This window comes from Desmodus rotundus, chromosome 9 (genome assembly GCF_022682495.2).
Source record: "Desmodus rotundus isolate HL8 chromosome 9, HLdesRot8A.1, whole genome shotgun sequence".
In the NCBI taxonomy this organism is placed as follows: domain Eukaryota; kingdom Metazoa; phylum Chordata; class Mammalia; order Chiroptera; family Phyllostomidae; genus Desmodus; species Desmodus rotundus.
This window is the reverse complement of record NC_071395.1, coordinates 63,658,695-63,672,269: the sequence shown is the minus strand read 5'-3', so window position 1 is coordinate 63,672,269 and position 13,575 is coordinate 63,658,695. Positions and strand designations below refer to the sequence as shown.

The following is a 13,575-nucleotide window of genomic DNA, read 5'->3' as shown; positions in this document are numbered from 1 at the left end:
CCCACCGCAGCAACTGCGGCAACTGCGGCAACCCCAGCAGTAGCCCACAGCCCTGAGTCTCGGTTTTCCCCTTAAGTCAGCCCCTCCCACGCAGCCTCTCCCCCAAGGCTGCCGCCTCACAGTGGTTTTTCTCAGTCGGCCCACGTGGTCAGCTGCCTTACCAGTCTGGTTGTTCTGGTTGATTTTTTCTTTAATTCCTTGGTTGTTGGAACTCTATGCAGTTTGATTTTCTGGCACTCTTGGTTGCTTATTCATTTTAGATTGGTTGTCACCCTCCTTTTGGTTGTACAAGGAAGCAAAGGGTTTCTCTCTATGCCTCCATCTTGGCCGGAACTCCCTATAACATTATTTTTATCTAGATATATTCATGCTCTTAGTGCTGAGTTCATTAGCTTTCTTTCTTTGCATAAAAATCATTCCTGTCTTCAGGAATTCTGATTTGCCAAATAGGAAGAAGGCGTTTTTATTGATGAATCAGGGGATTGTGTCCCTTTCTTCCTATGTGCTCCCCTTTCCTGTCTAGAGTTCACAGGTGCTTCTTGGCCAGAATCAGGTCCTCTAATAGCAGTTCCAGGTATAAAGCCAGCAGGTAACTTGGTTCGGTGCTGATTTCAAGACATTCAACTCGCTGTGAGCTACATAACTGGCAACATGTTTTTTCCCAGCCCCTTTTCACAGATAAGGGAGTCCCCAGCCCTGGCTCCAAGCAGCATGCCTGAGCTCCCTGTCCCAGAGTCCCTTCAGTGAGTGCCCTTCAGGAGCAGAATTCTCAGCCACCATGGTGCTCCCAGGCTGTCGGCAAGCCAGCCCTCTGCTTTGGCCCCTGTGTGTGTTCTTTCTGTTCATGGTGCTGTTGTTCTTAGTGTTGATCCATCCTTATCTTTTTTATATTCTCTTTGCATTTTTCTCTTTTATTGCTATGTGTTTGGAACAGGAAGCATAAATTATTGCTTCATCACAATAGCCGTCAGGTGGACGTCACCCAAATACCCATGATAGGTGCATGGGTAAAGAAAATGTGGTAGATACCTACAATTTCAGCCTTGATAAAAAGAAGGAAATCTTGTCACATGCTACAACATGTATGAACCTTGAGGACATTATCCCAAGTGAACTAAGCCAGTCATAAAAAGACAAATACTATGTGATTCTACTTCTAGAAGGTATCTTTAGTAGCCAAAATCATAGAAAGACAAGGTAGAAAGGTGGTTGCTAGGGGATAGGGGAGGAAATGGGTAGTTGTTCAATGAGTATTGAGTTTTATTTTTGCAAGATGAAAAAGTTCTGACACGTGACAGTCACGTGACAATGTCACTGTGCTTAATGCCACCGCACTGTGCACTTAAACATGGCGAAGATGGTGAGTTTTATATTGTGTGCTTTCTACTTCAATTAAAGATAAAAGATAAATTTAAAATAATAACATTTTGCTAGCAAAATGGAAATGGTCAAATTATAGAACCTATTATTGGAGCATTAAATGAAATAGGTATGTAAACTGATATAACCTTTCTGGGAAGTAATATTAATAAATGTCAGAAATCTCAGAAATTGTTGATATTCTTGATATACTAAGTGAAAACAAATAGGTTACAGAGCAATATATATATATATACACACACACACACATATATATACACACACATTTTTCACATATACACATGAAAAAAGCCAAGGAACATGCAAAAATTATCAATATTGATTACCTCTGGGTGGTGGGATTCTAGGTGAGTTTAATTGTTTCCTTTAATTTTTCAAACACTATAAAATAATCATTATTACTTGTATAATACAATAAATTTATATGTACTCTGACCTAATAACTTTTATCTTTAGAATTTTATCCTAAAGAAATGAACAGAGGTGTGTCCAGAGATTTATGGGAAAGATGCTCGTTACTGTTCTCTGTGATAGCTAAAAAAGGAATTAATAATCAGCAGGGGAGAGATAAAGTATTGTATAACCAGTAAAAATCATAGTTTGAAAGACATGTAATGCAAATGCTAAAGTGGGGAGGGGGAGTCGAAACAATTTTGATATTTTGTAGTATTCTTGGAAAATTTGAAGAAAAAGTAATAGAAAAATTAAGTCTGTAAAAAACCAAATTGGCAATAAATATATAATTCCTGTAAGTGCCGATCTAATTGAATGGATGCTGAAAAGTCATTGAAAGATTGGGGGATCCAACACTTGGGCAGCATAATGTGGAAATTCTTATAGCTTGGAAACTACTATAGGTACAAAAAAACAGTATCTTTGAACCACAAAGGTCATCCCTTCACTCAAGTTTTTTCTAAAATGAACACTTTATTTTTACTATGGTCTTCAAAATTGTAACACTATCCTGTGAGTTCCAAAGTTTTTGCAAATAACTTTTATTTAAAAAATGTAGTTGAACTTCCTGTTGAAACAATGCTGTATAACATTTTGCCTGAATATATCCTGTGATAATCATCCCCTTTACCATTTACAGCTTGTGTTATTACGGTTGTTCTTGCTTACATCTTTAAAGCCATGTGTGTTCTGACAATAGATATAAAATGAGTTCTCCAGACACAGGTTTGTAATGATATCAACTTAGAGAGGAAGATTCATTTTGGTACTTAGAGAAAAGCAGGCAGGAACCGTATATGTTTACATGTAGTTAAATCAGTTGCTGTGATCTATTCTGTTTAAAAACTGAGCCACAGCACATCTGAATAACAAGATAATAAACGTTTCTTCCACTAGGTGGTAAAGAGAGCCCATACCTACATGACCATTCTTTTCTCTAATAGCGATTTGTACCTTCCCAGCCTACTGAATTCAGAGGATAGTATTTTAGCTTGCTTCCTATAAAACATCCCTGTATGTGTTATATATGTGAAGTATTGGAGCAAAGTGATCGAGAAAGAAGGTGGCTCTGGGCTCAAATGTCAGCTCTACTACCTACTAGCTATTTGAGATCAATGAACTTCCTCATCTATTATTTTTAAGTAACAATAATGGTACTTAACTCACTGGGTTGTTAAATTGAAATAATTCTTGGAGACTGAGCACTCTAGCAGCCAGTAGCATCCTCTGCTATTATCACAGGGGAGTAAGTAGAGGTGGGGGAGGGGAGGCAGGGGTTGGAGGCCAGTCCAGAGAGTTTTGCAGGTCATAGGAAGAAGCCAGATAAGGCTGGCTACTGCATGACGGGTGTTACTGAGAAGGAGACAAAACTGCAAACAGCAGGAACTGCTCCAGTGCAAGTGTTTCACAGCTGGTTCTCTGACTCTTCCAGAGAGCCATGTCCTGCCACCGCAGCCAGCTCCTCTGGTTCCGCCGGCTCTACGTGCTCTTCTCCCGCTACATGAGAATCAACTCTCTGCACTTTCTCTGAAGTCTGGAAGCCTCCACAGATCCAAGGAATAAAGAGTAAGAAGACTAGGAAGCCTGGGCCCCAGTCTGGAGCTGGCTCCTTTTCCAGAACCAAAGGAGACTCCGGGGTGGGGTGGCCCCCAGAATTCTGCTTGTCAGAGCTACAGCCCCCAATGAAAGGGAGGTTACGCAGGCCAACGGGCTATCTAAACTTCATTTCTCCTTCTGGGGAGAAAAACACAACACCCAAAACCAAATAAACCCAAGGATAATAATAGCTTCTCAAGTTCTTGTGGAAAACACTATACATGAGAGCACAATGTACTTCAGACACCTAGCACAGAGCCTGTGCTTATTGTAAAAGTGTGCTAAAATCACGTATAGGTGTGATGCAGCCCATTGAAATGGTTACCAAAGCAGGCTCACCAAATACACACACACACACACACACACACACACACAAGAAAATTCTGTACTGAATTAGTTCAACCATATTTCCATTGATTTATCTTTGTGGCCTGTGTATTGGATTTGAATCTAGAGAAAACCTGCGCTAACACCATGGTCACTGATGGGGCACCCCAGCCCTGAGCCACGTGCTGGGCCGTTTCACACGGAGTTGCATGATGCGGGCCCTGCTCTCAGGGAACTTATAATCAAATATTCAGCTCTCAACCTTTTGGAAAAAGCAGGAAATAGGAAGAGAAATCTGGACATTTTAAAACACATACACACACTCAAGAACCTGATGTTTTAAAAAATTGTAAACAAAAGCATTCTGAGAGGTCAGGCTTGGAGGCTACTCACAGAATCCAGCTATGAGGGAATTCACAGAATGAGGGAAGTGGCCTGAGGCAGGGCAGCTCCACAGACTGGTGACCCCTGGTGTGAGGCCAGAATTGCCAGCAAAGTAACCAGAGTCAAGGTGCTTAACCTCTCTCTGCCTCAATTCTCTCATCTGCAAAATGGGGACAATTATGTGCCAACCTCAGAGGAGATGGTGCCTGAAAGCACATAGCAAAGGGTCTAACGTGCAGTAACTGCCCAAGAAAGATGAGCCACAGCTATTCTGAGACCTAAAGAGTAAGTAGGCGTTAAGCAGAGGGAGTAGCATAAATCAAAGGCCTGATACAGAAAAGACCTTGGTGTGCATCATCCTTGCGTATTTCCTCTGCCTGGCAGATGAAGTCCTGAATTTCTGTCTCCATAGCAGCAGGTTAGAGAGCTGCTTCTTGGGTCTCTCCACCCACACTTGCTTCCTGGTTCTGGTGCTTGCCAATGTCTTGAATGCCTCCTAGGGGCTAAATGAGTCTGACTGAGCTATCAGGCCCCTAGGCTGGAAATGAAAATGCAAAACTGGCTGTTACCTGTCTACTAAAGATGTATTAGTAGCTCCTAATGGCCTTCATGTGAAAGTGACAAAAAAAATAAGCCACTAACCCTGGTTAGAGTTTGGGGGACTGGTTTGACTCCTATCCTGCTACTAGGAAGACAGACACCCACCCAGCGTTTTGGGACAGCAATTCTCAATACATGTTAAGAGCTTTTAAAATACACATACTCTGACCTAAGGAAATATTTAAAAAATCAAAATTGTATACATAAAGATTATCACAATATTATTTAAAATAGCATAATGAGAAAAATCTAGTGATGCAATCATATTTGGTAACAAGGAAAAATGTTCATGATACATTAAATTTTGAAAACCAGGTAAGGAATGCTAAAATTCAACAATGGCACACATAAAAGTATACAAATAAATATACGTATATGTAAAGCTATATATCTGTAAGGCCATCTTTCTACAATGAACATTTATAATTTTAAAGGTTTTGTTTTTTTTTTAATCGCTTCTCGGCCTTTTGGCTAAGATCAAGTGTAAAGTATTTTTGTTTTTTATGAATAGTTTTTTATTATTTATGCTTTTACATTTGTCCCCAGTTTCTCTCCCTTTGCCCACCCCCCCCCCCTCAGGCAATCACCCTATTGTTGTTTGTGTCCATGGGTCATGCATAAATGTACTTGGGCTAATCCCTTCACCATCCTTCATTGTGTATAAATAGTTTTTATGTGAGAAAATAACTTGATAAAATGTGAAATTTTTTAAATGTATAGTCAGTATAATTTCAATTATGTAAAGTGCTAGCCATTTATATGCTGCTGGTAGACACGTAAATGGTGTCTACTTACTCTTTAGTTCTCAGAGTACCTGTGGCTCATCTTTCTTGAGCATTTACTGCATGTCAGACCCTTTGCTATGTGCTTTCAGGTACCATCTCAACTGCTGCAGAGGACAACTTGGCAATTTCTAGTGAAGTTATATAACCGCTGATCCAGCATTTCCACTACCAGTAATTTACACTGTAGATTTACTCAGGTGCCAAAAGAGGTGTATAAGGTAAGGGATAGACATTGAAACACTTTATAATAGTAAAATAATGATCTAGTCCAAATGTCCATCAGTTAAAGATTGTCTAAGTATATTGTAGGTAAAACAATAAAATACCACAAAACTATTTTTAAATAAAAATTTGCCTTTATTTTATGTTCACTGGGTCATTTCAAGCTCCTGTCTATATTTTGTGGGTTGGGTGGTGGGGGCTGGGCCATGGTCAACCATGGCCTTTTCAAGTTACAAATCAGTAACAGCGGTCCCAAAGGTGGCCAACATGTGCTGAGTTTATTGCATCACTGTATAAATAGAAAATCTTGTCACCTGATCAGATACCCAAAAGGTTATAAAAGAAATGTAACTTAGCTCCAATTTGAGCATTTGTACTCTAAAATGTAAGCCTCACCTTGGCATTTTTATTTTTATTTATTTATTTTCAAAAATTTTATTTATCTACTTTTAGAGAGAGATGAAGGGAGGGAGAAAGAAAGGGAGAGAAACATCAATGTGTGAGAGATACATCGATCAGTTGCCTTTCTCACACCTACAGCCGGGGATCTAGCCCACAACCCAGGCATGTGTGCTGACCAGGAATGGAACTGGTGACCTCAGTCCAGTGAGCCACACCAGGAAGGGTTCACCTTGGCATTTTTAAAAGACTCACTGTGATCCTCTATAAGGCCTTCCATGTCATAAAAGTACTCATCCTACCACATCTACATAAAAAGGCTGTGCATCTCATTATGTCTGTAGCGCCGTCGAAACTATGAGATAACAAGTCACACTGGCTGGAATCCAATCTGACTTCCAGTGACCAGGGCAGTCCACCCTAGTACTGCCACAGAGGGTGTCATTACCAGGTGACACCCAGGACCAGCCACAACTTCATACTGACCTACGTTGTTCTATAATTGTGACCATACACTACCACACAGTTGACAAATTTTACCCTTTATTTTCAGTCTCTGATAAAATAGGCAATTATTCCATTTGTGTCCTTTTAATGTTTTAAAATAAGAAAGTCCTATATTTGTATTATCTAAGATTCATAGTAAAAACATTATAAAAATGTACACATCCTTGAAAACTAGCATTTCTAGTGTACAATATTTCCACTTGTAATAAAATTCTACCAGGCAAAACTCTGTAAGCTGTCACACAATCCAGAAGACACCTTAATTACCCCAGGACTACAATCCCAAACCAGAAAGCGCAGAGATGCAATCACAAGTGAAGGCAACAGGGAGTGCTGAGAACAGGAGGAGGACAGTCCCCAAGTCCCACTTGGCAGCTGCTAGGGAGTCTCCAAATCCACATGCCAGCCACACCCGCACTCTGACTCCAGGCAGCCAGGACCAAGCATGACCTGTACAAAAGGGGGAACCCTCCCTGAGGAGGCTCACAGGGAGGAGAAATTACTCTCTGGAGTGGGCAGCCCTCACTGAAGGAACAGTTAATGTAACAGACATCATTAAAAATAATGGGGCAGCGTTGCTATAGGCAGTGCTCACATTCTCCCAAAATCATGTCAAAATTACAACTAAATTACAGAATAACCATCACCCAGAACGGCCTGAAATCTGACTGGAAGTCCTATGACTAGGGATTTAAAGAAGCCACATGGAGACTGGTAGGAGGGGCAGAGTAGCAGAATGGGCTGGTTCCACACCAAAGTATGGTAGATAAAAAATTGGTAAAAAACAGCAGGGATTGCGACTAAGTGAGATGGAGGGCTTCAGGAGGCCCAAGGACCATCATTGGGACAGCAGCTCGAAAGGCACCAGAGACATACAAGGATGAACTGAACTGTCTGACATCAGAATGAGAACTGAAGGCGCAAATTTCTCCCAGACAGAAGTGCTGGCACAGGCCATTGTGCCTTTGCTGAGCCCACCCCCTCCCCCAGAGCCAGCAGCTGGGTGTCACATCTGAGTCTCCATCAACCTGGCTCATACTGCCATTGGGTATTTTTTGCCCTGCCCTGGTGATTCCCTGACACCCCGTGCCAACCAAATTTGAAGCCCACTCAAGCTGTTTCCAGTGGCTTCTCCATACAAATAGCCTGTCTTGGCTATTGCTTCAGACTTTCCTAAAATCTCTCAAACAGCCGCATCTGGCCTTGGCGTGCCCCATACCTCTGACAAACAGGCCCCAGACCCAGCACTAGCAACAGCCAATCTTGGATCACAGCCTTTCCTGAGCACCTCCAAGCCCAGCATAAGTAGCAGCCATCTGCAGATTACTCTATCACTCATACCAGGTGGCCCCAGGCAGAACACAGGTGGCAGCTGACCTTGGCCTGCACCTCCTGTGGGACCCCGGAGCCAGTGCAACCAGTAGACAGCTTTATACCACCTCAAAGTATCACCCAACCACCTGCACAAGCAACACACTCTCGAGGCAGACTCAGTGGACACCAGAGCCCTGCTGAAGTAAGTTCTGGTCTGTGAGGTGGGCCCAAGAACAGCTGATACTCCATGGTGTTTGCAGCCACTCCTTGCAGCTGATTGGCCTGGAGGTAAATCCCTCCTACTAACATGCCAATAGCAGTCAAGCCTCAGTACAGCAGGAGGATGTACAGAGCCCACAGGCAAGTGAGAGGCGCACCAAGAGTGCCAAGTTTGGGTGAATGGGAAGGCTGTGCTACTGGACCCTACAGGACACCTACTACATTAGGCCACTTTAGCAAGCCATGGAGAGATAGCAGCTTTACATAATACATAGAAACAGACACATGGAAGCAACCAAAATGAGGAGACAAACATCCCAAGTGAAAGAACAGAACAGAACTCCAGAAAAAAAACAAAAAACTAAACTAAATGGAGGCAAACAATCTACTAGATGCAGAATTCAAAATACTGTTTATCAGGATGCTCAGTGAACTTAGGAAGACAGTAGATGAACTTAGTGAGAACTTCAACACCATAAAAAAGGACATGGAAACCACACACACAAAAAAAAAACCCAAAACAGTCAGAATTGACGGATACACTAACTGAAATGAAGAATAATTTGCAGGGCATCAACAGTAGAGTAGATGAAGCAGAGAATCAAATCAGTGATTTGGAATATAAGGAAGCAAAAATACCCAATCGGAAAAGTAAAAATAAAAAAGAATTCAAGAAAATGAATATAGTGTAAGGAGCCTCTGGGACAAGTTCAAGTGTACCAACATTTGCATCATGGGAGTGCTGGAAGGAGGAGAGAGAGAAAGAAATTGAGAACATATTTGAAAAAATAATGATGAAACTTCCCTAACCTGGTGAAAAACAGACATAAAAGTTCAGGAAGCACAGAGAGTCCCAAACAATATGAACCCAAAGAGGCCCACAGGAAGACAGGTCATAATTAAAATGCAAAAGGTTAAAGACAAAGAGAGACTATTAAAAGCAGCAAGAGAAAAGCAGTTAGTTACCTACAAGGGAGCTGCCATAAGACTGTCAGCTGATTTCTTAACAGAAACTTTGCAGGCCAGAAGGGACTGTCAAAAAATAGACAAAGTGATGAGAAGCAAGGATCTACAACCAAGATTACTCTACCCACCCAAGCTATCAAAAAATATATGAGCAGAGAACCAAGATGGCGGCGTAGGTAGACACACTGCGCTTCCTCGCACAACCAGAACTGACAGAAAATCGAATGGCAAGGAAGTCCGACACCAAGTAGATAAAAAAGAAACATACATCCAGACCAGTAGGAGGGGCGGAGACGGGCACCGGGGCAGAGAGGACTCACGTGGCTGTGGCGGACCAAGACTGGCGGAGTGTGGGACGACCAGGGCAGGCAGTCTGACCACTAGCAGACCCTGCGGCCCCACATTCATGCAGATAAACAGGGATGAACGGTAGGGAGCAAAGCAGACCACGCAACCCAGGGCTCCAGCGCGGGGAAATAAAGCCTCAAACCTCTGATTGAAAGCACCCGTGGGGGTTGGGACGGCAGCAGGAGAGACTCCCAGCCTCACAGGAGAGGTTGTTGGAGAGACCCACAGGGGCCAAGGGCATACACAAGCCCACCCACTCGGGAACCAGCACCAGAGGGGCCCAGTTTGATTGTGGGTAGCGGAGTGAAAGATTGAAATCTGATGGAGAGTGGAGCGGGCGCCATTACTCCCTCTCAGCCGCTCCCCCACGTACAGCGTCAGAGCGCAGCAACCAGCGTTACCCCACCCCGGTGAACACCTAAGGCTCCGCCCCTTTAAGTAACAGACCCGACAAGACAAAAAAAAAAAAAAAAAAATGGCCCAAATGACAGAACACTTCAAAGCTCCAGAAAAAAATACAACTAAGCAATGAAGAGATAGCCAACCTATCGGATGCACAGTTCAAAACACTGGTTATCAAGACGCTCACAGAATTGGTTGAATTTGTTCGAAAACCAGATGAAAAAATGAAGCCTATGCTAAGAGAAACAAAGGAAAATGTACAGGGAACCAATAGTGATGTGAAGGAAACTGGACTCAAATCAACGGTGTGGACCAGAAGGAAGAAAGAAACATCCAACCAGAAAAGAATGAAGAAACAAGAATTCGGAAAAATGAGGAAAGGCTTAGGAACCTCCAGGACATCTTGAAACGTTCCAACATCCGAATTATAGGGCTGCCAGAAGGAGAAGAGGAAGAACAAAAAACTGAAAACTTACTTGAACAAATAATGAAGGAGAACTTCCCTAACCTGGCAAAGGAAATAGACTTCCGGGAAGTCCAGGAAGCTCAGAGAGTCCCAAAGAAGCTGGACCCAAGGAGGAACACACCAAGGCACATCATCATTACATTACCCAAGGTTAAAGAGAAGGAGAGAATCTTAGAAGCAGCAAGAGAAAAGGACACAGTTACCTACAAAGGAGTTCCCATAAGACTGTCAGCTGATTTCTCAAAAGAGACCTTACAGGCAAGAAGGGGCTGGCAAGAAGTATTCCAAGTCATGAAAGGCAAAGACCTACATCCAAGATTACTGTATCCAGCAAAGCTTTCATTTAGAATGGAAGGGCAGATAAAGTGCTTCTCAGGTAAGGTCAAGTTCAAGGGGTTCATCACCACCAAGCCCTTATTATATGAAATGTTAAAGGGATTTATCTCAGAAAAAGAAGATAAAAAATATGAACAGTGAAAATGACAGCAAACTCACAATTATTAACAACTACATCTAAAACAAAAACAAAAGCAAACTAAGCCAACAACTAGAACAGGAACAGAACCACAGAAATGGAGATCACATGGAGGGTTATCAACAGGGGAGTGGGAGGGGGAGAGAGTGGGGAAAGGTACAGAGAATAAGTAGCATAAATGGTAGGTAGAAAATAGACAAGGGAAGGGTAAGAATAGTATAGGAAATGTAGAAGCCAAAGAACTTATAAGTATGATCCATGGACATGAACTATAGGGGTGGATGTGGGAGGGGGCGGGTTCAGGATAGAGTGGAGTGAAGGGGGGGAAGTGGGACAAGTGTAATAGCATAATCATTAAAATATATTTTTAAAAGAAGTACAAATAGGCAGTAACAGAATAGCCATGGGGATGCAAAGTACAGTATAGGAAATGGAGTAACCAAGTAACTTACACACTTGACCCATGGACATGAACAATGGTGTGGGGATTGCCTGAGGAAGTGGGGGTGCTGAGTGGAGGGAAACAGAGTGTGAAAGTTTGGAACAACTGTAATAGCATAATCAATAAAATATAAAGAAAAAAAGAAAATAATAAAATCAGGTATCAGTTACTTAAAAAATAACCCAAATGAATGGGCTAATTTCCCTACCAAAACAGAGTCTACCAAATTAAGTTACAAAACAAAATCTAGCAACATCTAAAAATGACCAAGGCTAAAATAAGAATATTTACCAGACAACAAAAGTGACAAATGACATACATCCAGACATGAAAAAGCATTAAATCTTGCACAACAGGAAATAATTCATAACAGCTTCACTCCATGAGAAGATAGGCACCAAGTATCACAGCAGCCAGAAACAAGAAATGAAATCTCCCAGAAATACAAGTTCTTTATTTAAAAAATAATAATAATAATGGAAGGCTTTAATATTCTTTCAGAATTTTGACAAATCAAGTTGACAAAAAGTAAAGACAGAACATTTGAATAACACAAGGAACTTTAAAGTCAACATTCATTTTTTGTGTGATAGAACATTCACAAAAGAAAAATTATTTAGCCCTGACTGGTAGGGCTCAGTGGGTTGGGCATCATTCTGCAAACCATAGGGTCACTGGTTTGATTTCTTGTTAAGGGACATGCCTGAGTTGTGGGCCAGGTTCCCAGTTGGTGGCCTGCGAGAGGCAACTGATCAATGTTTCTGTCACATGTCAATGTTGCTCTCCCTTTCCTTCTCCCTCCCTTCCCCTCTCTCTAAAAATAAATAAGTGAAATCTTTTAAAATACAAACAACAACAACAAAGAACAATTATTTACTGGCCACTGAGAAATCCTTAATAAATTCCCCAAAGCATTTTTTGGTCAAAATCAAATAACTTTCAAGAAACTTATAAAAATTATCAAAAAACAAAACCATGGAAATCAGGAAAACTCCTAACTCACCCTTAGATCAAAAAGCAATTATGCATTATCTAGTAAGTAATAAAAATTACACTTAGATAGGACCTGTATTCAAGTAATTTGTAGTCTTAAACACTTTTATTTTTTGTAAAAGGATTGAAAAACCATGCACTTCATGACTCATTTAAGAAAATCAACACTATAAGCCAAGAAAAAGGTAGGAAAAGGGATTGAATACAGATGAGAGATAAAAATAAATGAAACAAAAAATAGGCGAAAGGATAAGTTTTGTTTAAAAAAATCAAATAAGCCAACACCCGGCAAGTCAAATTCAGAAAGAGCAAACAAAATTGCCATTACTGGTAATGCTATAGATATCAAAGCCACAAAAAAAAAAAAAAAAAAAAAAGTGAAAAAATTAGATGGTGTGCAAATCCATAGGAACAAAATTGAAAACCTAAAAGAAATGGATAACTTCCTAGTAAATTTTGGACTTCCACAAAACCCTACCATAATGTAAAAATGGGGTCTAAATATTTCAATCCCCTAAAAAATGCAGGGCTGCATCACTGCAAGATTAATGAAAACCAGTATTTTGTCATCTTTCCATGACTTGGCATCAAGCTGGTGCATCCAAGACACAAAGGTGGTGCTGCCCATCTTCAGGCAGACAGCTGTTGTGCTTGCAAGGAAGGGTTAGGAAGAAAGGGAAGTGAGCCAAGCTCTATAGGAGTTGGTCCCCCAGACAAACTGATATAGACGTGGTAGCTATCCCCTCCACTGCAAAGTTTCACACTGAGTCTTTTTTTTTAAAGATTTTATTTATTTATTTTTAGATAGGGGGGAAAGGGAAGGAGAAAGAGTGAGAGAGAAACATCAATGTGTGGGTGCCTCTTGTGTACCCCCTACTGGGGGCCTGGCCTGCAATCCAGGCATGTGCCCTGACTGGGAATTAAACCGGCAACCCTATGGTTCACAGGCCTGCACTTAATCCACTGAGCCACGCCAGCCAGGGCTCCTTTTGTTGAGTCTTTGCAACGTAAATAAATGCTCTCAAGCTGAGCAAGTCCCAAGTAGGTGGTCACTTCCAAATCCCCTTCTACCCCCACACCCCAGCACCAGTTTTGGACCACCCACATTTGAGGATGGGAACTGGTGCCCATGGACAACTGGATTAATTCGATGGCAGGGCATCTTATTAATGGGATTTTATATGACTAAAATTTACTTTAACAGTAAAAGAGAACAGACCAAAGAAATAATATCAGAAGATATTAGAAATGTAATTATGTTAGATTTTAAAAGATTCCTAGTGTTGATGTTTTTAAC

The 13,575-nt window shown here is 41.4% G+C and overlaps 1 protein-coding gene across 5 annotated transcripts in view; it reads left to right on the top strand.

Annotated features, from left to right (window-relative positions):
• The window catches only part of PIGL (phosphatidylinositol glycan anchor biosynthesis class L), an 81,706-nt gene that overhangs the window by 63,810 nt on the left and 4,321 nt on the right, over positions 1-13,575 (top strand). For 2 of the 5 annotated variants that reach the window (XM_024564633.3, XM_024564631.3), the window contains one exon: positions 3,266-3,399. In XM_024564633.3, coding sequence (XP_024420401.2) covers positions 3,266-3,396 — 131 coding nt within the window. In that variant the 3' untranslated portion in view covers positions 3,397-3,399. Of the gene's footprint in view, positions 1-3,265; positions 3,400-5,614; positions 6,039-13,575 lie in introns of those variants that run through there. The other 3 variants (XR_006656136.2, XM_024564634.4, XM_024564632.4) reach the window with 3 other exon arrangements.